The sequence below is a fragment of the Curcuma longa genome, chromosome 10, assembly GCF_044706935.1.
Source record: "Curcuma longa cultivar G26 ecotype Majalengka, Jawa Barat chromosome 10, ITB_CL_G26_1.1, whole genome shotgun sequence".
Classification (NCBI taxonomy): Eukaryota; Viridiplantae; Streptophyta; class Magnoliopsida; order Zingiberales; family Zingiberaceae; genus Curcuma; species Curcuma longa.
Window position 1 is genome coordinate 1,631,132 of NC_133870.1, and position 13,231 is coordinate 1,644,362.

General features: G+C 37.8%; 1 protein-coding gene across 2 annotated transcripts; it reads left to right on the forward strand.

Moving 5' to 3' along the window:
- The first annotated feature begins 551 nt into the window (after positions 1-551).
- On the forward strand, positions 552-12,985 carry LOC141836680 (serine/threonine-protein kinase SAPK7). Of its 2 annotated transcripts, XM_074724192.1 has the most exons (9): positions 552-1,069; positions 1,187-1,261; positions 1,370-1,471; positions 1,556-1,609; positions 1,687-1,779; positions 1,864-1,956; positions 12,071-12,175; positions 12,285-12,383; positions 12,466-12,985. In XM_074724192.1, exons 1-9 carry the CDS (start codon positions 950-952, stop codon positions 12,796-12,798), a joined length of 1,074 nt encoding a protein of 357 aa, XP_074580293.1. In that variant the 5' UTR covers positions 552-949; the 3' UTR covers positions 12,799-12,985. The 2 variants fall into 2 exon arrangements, with proteins under 2 accessions (XP_074580293.1, XP_074580292.1); XM_074724191.1 differs by having other exon boundaries at positions 1,687-1,956.
- Positions 12,986-13,231: the final 246 nt, after the last annotated feature.

The window sequence follows — 13,231 nt, forward strand, 5'->3', positions numbered from 1 at the left end:
TGTTTCGCGGAGTGGATCTATCCAGCGAGGTCCATCTAAATTGACAGTTATAATGGAGCAGCAGTTAAAGTGTGTAAAATTAAATTATTTTTTAGTTTAATTTTATCAATAATATAGGACAATTTTATAAAAAAATATTTTACCAAATATTATATAATAGTTATAGCAATCGTTAGCCGTCTTTAATGGTTGTTGGAGCATCTATTGTTATAATACTTTTGACTATTTTAAAATAATTTTAATTTTATATATATATATATATATATGACCGAGTTAATCGTTAATCTATTTATTTTTATATATTATATTAGATATTTAGTAACTGTTATAATAGGAACAAGAGTTTTTTTTATACGAAAAATAAGATGAATATCTTTTTTAACTTATTAGAAAAAGGGTGTCAACCTGATTCTTATAATTATGGGGGGTTTTTTTAATTGTTATCCTTTTTTCCTAATTTAAGTCGATAAGATTCCTATGGACGGTCCTGATTCATCCTTTTATAGAAACGTTCGAATGCATTGCTATTCTATTTCATCTTCCCAGTTCCCGTCGCTCCGAGTCTCAATTTCTTGCGCTGCTCGTGTTGGTGTCCTTTTGTCGCATTCAACTTCTCGAGAAGCGGCGATTGAGGCGGAGAGATCGCCGAGGCGAGCGATTTTATTACTAGATGAAGCAGACGAGAGGAGGATGATCGAGTCGTCGGCTCAATTTTCCCCCAGCGCGTCACGTGATTCCGCCTATTAAATTGGGGATTCCTCCGCTTCGCCTTATTTTAATAAACAAACCAAAAGGGAGGCTTCGTTGCTTTTGTCCCGTCGATTTCACAGAATCGAGTGTTCTTCTGCTGAGAAGCTTCGAAACAGCTTTTGCTCCGACTGCTACTCGACCGGTCTGTTGGATTTAGGGCAAACTTTTTGTGGAAGTTTGTTGATTTGGGGAGGGGGACATGGAAAAGTACGAACTGGTGCGGGATCTGGGGTCCGGGAACTTTGGGGTGGCGAGATTGCTGCGGAACAAGGAGACGAAGGAGCTAGTGGCTATCAAGTACATCCCTAGAGGCCTCAAGGTCCCATTTTTTCCCCATTCTTTCTCGTTTTTTTGGGCGCTTGATTTCGGTTGATGAATCGGATTGGAGATTAATATTTCTTGTTTCCACTTGGTTCCTTGTTGGATGTGTGTGTAGATCGATGAGAATGTTGCAAGAGAAATCATCAACCACCGCTCGCTTCGCCATCCTAATATTATCCGATTCAAAGAGGCAAGAAGAGCTTCTATCATGTTGCCTTTTTTTCCTCTTTATGTTCTGCACAAAACATCTTTCTCTTTGAGAATACATGAAAAATTCGTATTTTGTTTTATTTTCTAGGTTATCTTAACACCTACGCATCTTGGCATCGCCATGGAGTACGCTGCAGGAGGCGAGCTGTTCGAGCGGATCTGCAGCGCTGGAAGGTTCAGCGAAGATGAGGTTACTTTTCTTGAGGGAATCATCTGATTGTTTGATATAGAAGAAACGATTTTGACCTTTGCATATCTATGATCCTTCCACCAGGCCAGATACTTCTTCCAGCAGCTCATATGCGGCGTCAGCTACTGCCATTTCCTGGTAAAATCCCCTAAAGGATGCTAAAAAACATTCGATTTCATCATCGCCTCTGGAAAATCTCAACCTCATTATTGCAGCAAATATGCCACCGAGATCTGAAGCTAGAAAACACACTCTTAGACGGTAGCCCAGCACCTCGCCTCAAGATCTGCGATTTCGGTTATTCGAAGGTAAATCAAATATATCGACGCACCACCATGTTTCTTGTTTTTCTCAAAAAAACTGATAATCTTTTAATTTTTCTCATGAGGCAGTCGTCCCTGCTGCACTCGCGGCCCAAATCTACGGTCGGGACGCCCGCTTACATCGCTCCCGAGGTGCTCTCGCGTCGGGAGTACGACGGGAAGGTCAGTCTCTCTCTCTCTCTCTCACACACACACACCTTATTTGTCTTTTTCCGGCTACTGCTTCCGAGCAGAAGCGTCCTGCTGCACCGCCAAACTGTGCGGCGAATCTATAATCAATCACGTGCGCGGCTTCCTCGCTTACGGCAGTCACGTGTGCCATTCGCACGTACTCACGTAGGTCGTAAATTTAGAATTACATGCGCCACCAGATAGCACGTGGCAAACCGGGACCCCAGGCAGCGTTTCTCTTTGTTCGTTGTGGTTGAATGGATCAGTTTCATGGGAAGAACTGGGGGTGGCGTGGTGCAGTCACCCACAACTGGTGGGCCTAGTGGGGCCGACCACCCACAAAATTGATGTGATATGTTTTTTGGTTGCCTTCTCCTCCTGTCATTATGCGTTTGATGCTCTTATGCGTTCTCTCTTGTGTTCCCCTCGTTCCCAGTAGGTGTGAGCCACTAGAAATCTCCGTTTTTATGCAAACGAGTGCGATTATGTTATCTGAGATAGTGTTCTTTGAGTGATTGATGTTTGATCTTCAAAAACGGGACAAAGAAAAAGTGGGAGAAAATGATGGGTTGCGAAAGTTTTATGTGTCTCGATGAACTTTGGGCGATTGAATTTGTAATGCTTAAATCTGGAATACTGGAACTATATAGACTAGAATATGGACTGTTTCCCGTAGTTCTTAGGATTAAGAAGATGTCACTTTTATCTTAAATAAGATGTACTGCTTGATGAAACAGAAACAAAGATCGTTGAGAGAGGGAGAGGAAGAGAGATGAATTAGAAGGTAAATACTAACCTTATCGCATTACATATCTGACTAAGAGTTTGTTTATTATTTTTGGCATGACCAAATAGTATTCTGTTACATAGTAAGTGTTGTTGCCCAAATCATTTGCATATGGTTTCATACACAGCTTCCTAAATCTCATTCATCTTGACTTGGATTTTTGTTGTTATCCTTACAAGCATTGAGAGATTTTGACCAAAAGTCAAAATTAGTGAGAGGTCCTGCCCCTTGCCTGTACGCACAAAGCAGTGTTAAAAATGATTATCTGCACGGTAGTAGCCAACATTGGTTGAACTCATAATTGAGTTGCCTACTTCTGGTTTGAATTGAGTTGCATCTCTTCTAATTCAAATTTAATTTGATCCCTTGTGACCCTTTGGAATGACTCTCCATCCCACTAAAAAGATTCATTCTCCTATTCCAATTTGCCCCAAACTAAGTAACTCTCTCCCCTTTTGTTTCTTTCTCTAATTCTCTTAAGAAAGGTTCGCCAAATCTCAGAATTTGGAGTGTACTATAGATCTGCTCGTGATCCATTGATGGACCCTAGTTCTACGTCTTTTGTTGTCTCATTAGTTAGAGTGGTGGGTGACACATCACTAATGGCGTAAATGGTGGCAAACTCACAATAGCTACACGTAGGGGAACGACCATTGCAACGGTTCATAATGACTGACAAAGACATCACATTGCTTCTTCATGGCAATTGGGTAGCTATGCTAGAGAAGTCTGACCATGATGTGATAGCTATTGCTATTAGCTAGGATGAGGAACATGTGCATCAGTTGGTTTGCTTAAGGACAAGAGTATTGTCTGCAAGTGCTATGTGGTTGTGGGTTTGGTTCCCAACAAAAATCGGTTGGCACTGAGCAAGTGTGTCTTTGTTGCTTGATGATGCCAACTTGTGGTGTAGTAGATGGCTGCAGGAGCCAAGGCATCAAGTGCTAATTGAGGTTGTCTTTGTCATACGCAGATGCAGCGACATCAGTCTTGATATGGAGCTACTGCTACTAGTTATCATACCACTTGTCTGCAAGCACCTACGTGCTCCTGACATAGTGGCACATTTGTCAATTCTTGTGCGGTGTTGTTAGATGGGGAAACATCTTCAAAAAAGCATTGCTTGTATCCGCAGACAAGAAGCTTCTAGAGATAAAGGACAAATGTTCTTGTTTAAAATGTGTTTAGGTCCATAGATCAAATTGTATTCCGCTACCTAGTATTAGTTGTTTGCCAAATCTTATTGATATGTTTTCACTCAGTTGTGTACTTTTTGTTCCTCTTGAATTAGTTTTGTCTTTGTTCTGATTATAAGGGGAATTATTCCTCATGTTAACTTAGGTAGCCCCTAACTATTCATTATAAATATTATTAATGAATGAAATGTTAGAAGTACCCCCATAATTTACATATTTATACACGACTCTGTATCCATAACACTCCCCCTCAAGTTAGTTTGAATATTGTAGCTTGTTACAAATATATTCAATTGCAGCATCTCTTAGTGATTTGGTATTCAAATATAATTAGAATTAACAAGAAAAATGTGATAATCTCATTAAACTTTACTTTCTCTTTAATGAAGTGACAAATTGCCTATTATGAAATATTAGATTTGAGGTTATACTTATGGCTTTGTATAGGCATATCCTAGGTCAGTCACCAGATAGTTAGCTAAATAAGCTCATATGTTGTTGGGTCATGGCTCTCTATATTCTATCTCTGCGTTCAACCTTGTCACCACTATTTGCCTCTTGCTCTTTCAGAAAATAAGATTACCTTCTAAAGGAGCTTATGCAATTGGTATTAGAGTGCCCTACTATCTGAAGATGATCTAAATCATGAAATAATAAGATATTTTTTCTTAGTTCATGTAATGTAGGATTCTTAGAGTAGCTACCCAATGTTCATGATTTTTTATTTTCGAGGAATTAAGAATGAATTGATCACACTAATAGCAAATGAGATGTCAGGTCATGTGACTATAAGATAATATAGTTTTTCTACCAGCCTTTTATATTGTTCAGGGTTAGTGCCCCCCCCCCCCCCCCCCCCCCCCCCCCCCCCCCCCCCCCCCCCTCTATCTTGGTACCAATCAGACATTTAGGATCCATGTGTGTTTATATTGGTTTAGTCCTTTGTATTTCAGCCTCTAGTATATCCAATACATAGTGTAGGACTGTTGCAATATGTTACGCACATCAGATAGAGGGGAGATAGAGAGGAGGTGTGAATAGCCATGATCTAGAAAGTAAAGCTTTCTTGCAAATACAAAGACAATTAATCATTTGTACTCACATGAGGTGCTCGTGTGTATACATGACGGGATTATAATAAATTTTAAAAATACAATACTAACACAGAGATTCCCGTCATACTCCGCTTATGACTTGTTGGGTGAGTCAATCCTATAAATCTACTATAATTGCTACTTAATTAAAGTCAATTGAGGAAGCTTCATATACTCCCAATCCTTAGAATAACTACCAGTAACTCTCCTCTCAATAAGAAATGAAATGAATAGCTAAGGAGAGGAGATTACCAAGAGTTTATAGAAGAAACCTTCACTTTGGATTGTGAGCCCTTGGAGAGTTATTTCAATCAAGTAGAAGCACTTGGATATTGAAAATTGTCAAACAATTTCATGGACATTTTTATCACTTGAGAAACTTTCAAATCTTATACAATAAAGTTTCTAACGACTCTATTTTATCCACTTCTAATTGATTGGAATAATCTCCGGGGGCAAATGTAGCTATTAAGTAGTTAATGATTGTCAGAGCAATCAATTGAAATCTTGTCTAGTTATGCTCATCTTCTAGTTGACTTGGCAAAGGCTCCAGTCAATTATTGTTCGAATAGAAATATTTTATTTCGCAAACCTTTGTATTCAATAACTCATGAGTCTACTGAACTCTTCAACTCTCCAGTTGACGGATATTCCACTTTAGTCGATTGGAATTACTTAAAGATTCCTCTTTCACTATGCTTACCCCTTGTAAGATACGTGAAGTTCTAGGATTAAATTAAACTGCTGACTATAGTCAAGAGCCTATTTCCACTTAGTTGAAGGCTTTCTACAAGCCATTGGGTAGTCTACCCCCTACCTAGTTATGTGCATCATCTCCGATGACGTTTCCTAAAAGTGAAAACCCCAAGATTTAATTCCCTCAAAATCTCTTGTAGCTCGCATTCGTTTCAAGCCTTCAACTCTATCGATGCTCTTCATTGCCCTTTAGTCCATTTATGTCATGCCCTCAATCGCTCAGATGCAACATGTCATCTTTCACTCTTTCACTAACGAATCCACTTCCTTCTGGTTGCCTCAAAGTAAATATGCCAAGTTCCCCATGTCATCTTTCTTCACTCGCTTATCAAGTTCATCTATAAAGGATCCTTCTTATGTTTCTGGTGTTCCTCGTAAGACCTCATATCTCTTCCATTGCCACCTTAATGTTAAGCTCCAATCTCGAGCCACCATTCAATAGATCATGGAAAATCCTTGGTTCAAAAAAGGGTTATTTTTCTCCAATTCTAGATTGAAGTCAACCAATTACATTACTATGATGATTTAGATTCGGAAGATGATAAATCCTTGAGCAATAAATCTAAGCCAGATAAGATTTGAAATCAGGTCAGAATGGGAAGTTCAATGGAATCCTATTGAACATTGTTCTCTGATGAGTCGTACTATCATCATCCATTGTCGAGGTCACCAAACATTACTACATTTAATGCCATGTCTTTCTCTTGTGGCTCTGACCTGATGGGTTTTATTCAAAGACATAAGGGAAATGACCAGATTGCTATCCAGGGAACCTGTGTTAGAAATAATGTCAAATTGGATATTATAAAGTTTATAAGTTTTAAGGAAGGAAATATGGATGTCGGATCTTTAGAAGGAACTAGTGGAGAGGGTGAGAAGGGATCATTGATGATTAGTGTGAATGTATATGGGCTTACATCATCAATGGTTATGGTTGAGGTGAAGAAGAAGAAGGCTCGAGATGGAGAGAAACCTGAAGTCATACAAGGGGCTCATGTTAGTGCAGCAGAAGCAGTTTCGAATCGTTAGAGAGAAGGGTGAATTGCAACTTGCAAAAACACGTTATTTCATTTGCTAACTAACTTAGTAAGAACACACACATTAATTAAAAATTGAACACAACATAAAAGTAAGAGATTGAATTTACTTGGTTTGCAACCAGGAGGTTGCTAGTCCAGGACCATAAGCAGTTCCACTAATATCTTCTTCGAAAATGACCTAGAAGCGGAGAAGTCTTTTACAACGGTTGAGCAAAACTATAAAGAACAGAAGACAATAAAATCTAGTATGTTAAGTTCTTCTTCGAGCTTCAGTCTATTTATAGCTTTTTTTGATTTAACCGTTGTGCTGACATGACATCTCCGGACACCTAGATTCGTCGAATCCAATCCATTCCGGCAATGGCCCGCTAACGGCTTTGGATGATTCCTTGCAATCTGAGCTCTTAGAAACGATCTGAGCATCTAGATTATGCTGACATGAACTCTATCCTGATCTGTCTCGGCAACAGTTTGCGTTGATCTAGACTGGGCATCTAGGTGATTGGAACCTATCTGGGCGCTTGGATCTAGGCATCTAGGTGCTTGGAACCTATCTGGGCGCCTGGAATAGATCTAGGCGCCCAGAATGGTTAGCCTTGGGTTGACCATTTTCCTCCTCCATTCTATCTTGGTCGTCTTGCGTAGTCTTCTGGTTTCTCGTCCGTCAGATGCACAGAGCCTTTTCGGTTGGTTTTTGTGCGTTCTTCTCACTCCACTGGAGTACTCTTCCACAACTCTTTGTACCTTGGATGCACCAAGCCTCAGATGCATCGAGCCCGTTGACTCCTTTCTCATGTCATCCTTCTCGTTCGCTTGCATCTTCTACCAAAGATAGTCATCTAGTATATATGTGTTTTCCTAAGTCCCTGTGCACTTAGACACACGCATCAAACATAACAAGGACTTAAACTTATTTGACAACACATCAAAATACTACCGCGTACTAACAATCTCTCCTTTTTTTAATGCTCGACAAACTAAGTTTAAATTAGGGTTAAATTAACAAAATAAGTTCATAAAGCATAATGCAATAAAAATAAAAAATTATAACTCCCCTTGCATTTATACCTAACTTTCTATTTTTCTTCCTCTTTTGACAAAAACAAAAAAAACTGGGGATATAAAAAGAATTTGATAATAAGTATTTGAACCATAGAAAAATCTCAAATTTTTACCAGATATAATGCACAATATTTTCTATCATGGAAAACTTAATTTGCATGAAAAATTAGTTTTCATGAATTTTTACATTTCAAAATACTTAATTTTTGAAAAACAATCTTAGCAAGCGTTCAAAGCGTTCAAAAATCATGAAATTTACCTACTGTTAGAAAACATGCCATAAAATCATAGAAAAATATTTTTGCATCAAAATTTTAGCAGAATATTTGGGAAAAGATTTTTCATGTATATCGAGTCAACCATACGTCCAAACATATTCCTTTTTATAGTTGACTAATCTAATATTTTCTAAGTGATTAGAACAGATTTAGACATCCAAAATAATTTTGTATCTACTGGATTTATCAAGTATTTCTTTGGAATAAATAAATTTAGTACTTTTCTAATTTAGCCCTTAAGATATTTGAAATTGCATTTTGGTCCTTCATATCCTAACCTTTGTCGGCTAAATCTTGTTTCTTGATTTTGTCGCAATATATTCAGATTATTTGAGCTCCTATAAACTTTATCTAATACTAATTTTTGAGTTTGTTTTAATTTCATGAATTTATTTCTAGTTTTATATAATGATCTAGATAACATTTTTATTGCATCATATAACTAATCTGAGGGAAGATGTCTTATCTCACTTATCGTGTCTAACTCGTCAGTTGAGGCTCCTCCTGCATTATTGCTCTCTTCGGATAAGTGGAACACTTCTTCTTCATGGGTCACCATGAATGCAAGACTAGCTCTATACTCGATCTCGATCTTTGAATCTTCTAAAGAAGATGTTGATGGGAAAACATCCCAACAGATGTGTCATTCCATGTTGTCTTTAGGTTCATATGCTTGGGCTTCGCCTTATCGGTCCCCTTTTCTTTGATCTTCTACTTGAGTTTAGGACAGTTATCCTTAATGTGACTTTCTTTGTCACAGTTGAAATATCTTATCTTCCTTTTCTGCTTCTTCTTTAATAATTTGGTTGCTTGTCTTCTTTTGAAGTTATTAGTCTTAAAAAATCTTTTCATTTTTCTTATCAGATAGACTTCTTCATCTTCATCCATCGATGATTCCGAATCTGACTCGCCCTGCTTGGCTTGTAGGGCTATGTTGTGATTCCTTGTACCTGTTTCTGTCAAACTTGCACATCTAGATGCATGTAATTCTAAAGCCAAAAACAAATCTTCTAAACTACTTACCTCTAAATTCTTAGAAATATAGTAGGAATCTACTATAAACATCCATTTTGGAGTGTGTGGAAAAGCGTTCAATGCATGCCTTAGAGTGTCCCGATTTGACACTCTTTCATCTAAATTTTGAGGATTTGTTAATATCTCAAGTCGTGCATGTAGTTGAGTCATTGTTTCCCCCTTATCTAACTTTAGGTTGCTTAGTTGATTTCTAAGCAGATCTCTTCTGGCTAACTTAATTTTTGAGGTACCTTCGTGAAGTTCTAAGAATTTTTCCCAGAGATCTTTGGCAGAGTTGTAAGTATCTATCTGATTGAGTTCTTGCACTAGTAACACACTTAGTAAATGGAATTCAACCTTACCATTTACCATGAATTCATCTCATTGTTTCTTGGTCCATCGTAGTTCATTGATTTCTTCTCCATTCTCATTCCTGGGCACTCCAAAATCATGTTTAATACAAATCATAATTTCAAAATCTATTTTGAAAAATACTTCATTTTCTTTCTCAAGATTATGAATTCACCCTCGAACTTCGGTGGTGAATGTTTGATCCAACCATTCCTCCTGATCTAGTTGCTGAGTTGGTGGTTAGTCCTTCTGAGTGATCCCGCTCTGATACTAATTGTTAGTGCAGGGAAAACGATTTCGAATCTTTAGAGGAGAGGGGTGAATTACAACCTGCAAAAACATATTATTTCTCTTGTTAACTAACTTAGCAAGGACACATATTAATTAAAAACTTAACACAACATAAAAGTAAGAGATCGAATTTACTTGGTTTACAACTAGGAAGTTACTAATCTAAGACTATGAGTAATTCCACTAAGATTTCCTTATTCAGAAATGATTCAAAGGTGGAGAAGCATCTTACAACGGTTGAGCAAAACTATAAAAAACAGAAGATAATAAAATCGAGTGTGTTAAGTTCTTCGAGCTTCAGTTTATTTATAGCTTTTTTCGATCTAACAGTTATGTTGACATGGCATCTCCAGATGCTTGGAAGTCTTTCGAGCGGCTGGATTCGCCAAACTCAATCCACTTTGGTAATAGTCCGCTAACAACTTTAGATGATTCCTTACAATTCGGACACTTGGAAATGATCCAGACGTCTGGATTCTGCTAACGTGGACTCTATCCTGATCCGTCTCGACAACGATTTGCATAGACCTGGACCGGACATCTAGGTGTCTGGAACATATCCGAGCTCCCGGAACAGTGCCAGGTGGCCAAAACAGATCTAGGCGCTCGGAATCGTCAGTCTTAGGTTGATCATTTTCCTCTTTCATTTTGTCTTGGTCACCTTGCGTAGTCTTCCTTCCGACTTCTCGTCTCTCGGATGCACCGAGCCCTTTTGGCTTGTTTTTGTGCATCCTTCTCGTTCCGTCGGAGTACTTTTCCACAGCTCCTCGTACTTCGGATGTATCAAGTCCATCGGCTCCTTTCCCGTGCCATCCATTTCGTTCGTTTGCGTCTTCTGTCAAAGTTTGTCATCTAGTACACGTGTTTTCTCCTAAGTCCCTGTACACTTAGACACACACATTTAACATAACAAGGACTTAATTTAAACTTATTTGACAACACATCAACACACCATCAAAGTACAACAACTCAAGCTAAGGTTACAATGCATAGTCTACTAGTTGTCCCCAATTGCACATATTACTAAATAAAAGAACGTCTCTTCTTTTGAAGCTACTTTCCAGCTATCATTTGGTGTAAACTATTTTTTTTAATTAAATTTTGAGTAGGATGCACAAGTAGGTTTCTTCGCGCAAATGCATAACTTAGCATGTTGATGTTAAGCATATGTTGGGTGCTATATGCAATGGAGTGTAACACTCTCTTAAAAGTCAACGAACTTTTGAGGTTATTGCCCCTTTTGGCTTTACCTTCCTAGTCTACTAATGTGGTGTTTGGCCTTGGCATTTCATGGTTGTCATATGCAAAGGTTTAAAATTTCAAACTTGTTAGTGTCAGCCTATGATCGGAACAATATGGTTTTGGTACTGTATCGTGCCGTATCGATACGGTTTCGATATTTTTAAATATAAAATATATTATTAAAAATATTTTTATTAATATTTGATTGCTATAGATGTTTTTCTTAATAATTTGTCTCTATCTTTATCTTTTTCTTAGTCTCTATAATAATTTGTAGTATATGTTGTTTATTTTGTAAATGGATGAGGGAGGAAAAGAAATTATCGAACGAAAAGGAATTAATTATAAAAAAAATTAAAAATGAAAGAGGAAAAAATACCTGTCCTAAATCCTAAACCTAAAAAAGATGAAAATAGCTTTAAATCCTAAACTCTAAACCTAAAACAGATGAAAACAAAGAGGAAAGAAGAAAGGAAATAAAATAAAATAAACCCAAAAATGACAGCTTGCCTGTGGCTGCCACAAGGTTGCGGAGAGGTCTATGTGAGATCGCCTCGCATGGTTTCTCTATCACTTGAGTAGCTTAATTTTGGGCATTAGTTTTCCATTAACTCAAGAAATTGATTTTAAATTTATTCATAATATAGATCATTCATGTCCAACTAAACGTCCATTGTTAATTTAACAGTCATTATGGAAATCAATTTCAGACATAGGATGCTATAGTCTCCACCACTTTTTGGTTGCTTGTTAGAGCTAGGATCTTCAGAACTAGAATTTATTCTTGTGAAAGCTTGCAGATCATGTGAAAGATGCAAGATACAAAATTTTTAATTAATATGGTAGATCAAATCCATCAAATTGCAAAGCAATGTGATAATCAACCTGCATATGCTTGTTTGTTAAATATGGCTATCTTTTATCTGTTCGTGTTATTGAATTCACTAAATTTTACCATGATACATTTAACTGCAAGGATATCTTGTTATCATAGATGGCTGATGTTTGGTCGTGTGGAGTAACATTGTACGTAATGTTGGTGGGAGCCTACCCCTTCGAGGATCCAAACGACCCAAAGAATTTTAGAAAAACTATTGGGGTAAAAGCCTTCTTTCCACCTTTTTTCTTATGATGCTAAGTTCTTGCTTCAATTTGTAACACTTGGCTTCCTCTACAAGATGCTAATGCTTTGCTTGTTTGGATTGTAGAGAATAGTAGCTGTTCAATACAAGATACCCGAGCATGTTCATATATCTCAAGATTGCAGACAATTACTATCAAGGATCTTTGTCGCTAACCCGACTAGGGTAATTCACTATGCAAAAAATTGCGCTTTTTGTGTTGATGTTATTTTAATAAATTTCATGACTTTGTCTTGCCTGCCTGCAGAGAATTACGATAAGGGAAATAAGGAACCATCCTTGGTTCTTGAAAAATTTGCCTAGGGAGCTAACTGAAGCCGCACAAGCGCAATACTACAAGAGGGATAACAGTGCGCCAACATACTCCCTACAGAGTGAGGAGGAAATTATGAGAATTGTAGGTGATGCTCGGATTCCAGCCTCATCGTCGACTCCAGTGGCAGGCTTTGGTTGGGTCGAAGAAGAGGATGAAGGAAAACAAGAGAAAGATGAGGATGAGGAAGAAGAAGAAGAAGAAGACGAGTACGATAAGAGAGTGAAGGAAGTCCATGCGAGCGGTGAATTCTCGTTGCCTGATTAGTTTGTTCGCTATTAAAATCAGTGAAAAATAGAAGGGTAAAGACTACCTCTCCTGTACCACTAGTTATAGTCGTGAAATTCTTCTTCAATAAATGTTTCAGTTATGTGCTTGGTAGCATTTGCTGTGAAAATTTGTAAGTGTTAGCAATATTACTCCACTCAGAGACGAGCAGAAACCATTTGAACTATGATAACGTGCATATTTGTGATTCTGAATTTGACGGTTCTGTGAATTGAAAGCTTTCTATTTTCTCATTAGTGTTGTCCCTCCTGTGCATCGTTTCATCTGCATTTGATGTGCCACTCCAACTCCATTTGACGTTTCTTTTTTCATCTTTTCACCTTCGTTAGTCTTTGTTTACATCATACATGGCGAGAGAGAGAAGACTTCTTCCATTGGAGAGAGGGAGAATAATGTAGGAACTTAAAAAGAC

Bases quoted from the DNA above. Each gene is read 5' to 3' on its own strand.
- LOC141836680 (XM_074724191.1), top strand. From the start codon at position 950: ATGGAAAAGTACGAACTGGTGCGGGATCTGGGGTCCGGGAACTTTGGG. The intron at 12,176-12,284 runs GTAAAAGCCTTC...TTTGGATTGTAG, and splicing joins ATTTTAGAAAAACTATTGGG to AGAATAGTAGCTGTTCAATA. The intron at 12,384-12,465 runs GTAATTCACTAT...GCCTGCCTGCAG, and splicing joins TTGTCGCTAACCCGACTAGG to AGAATTACGATAAGGGAAAT.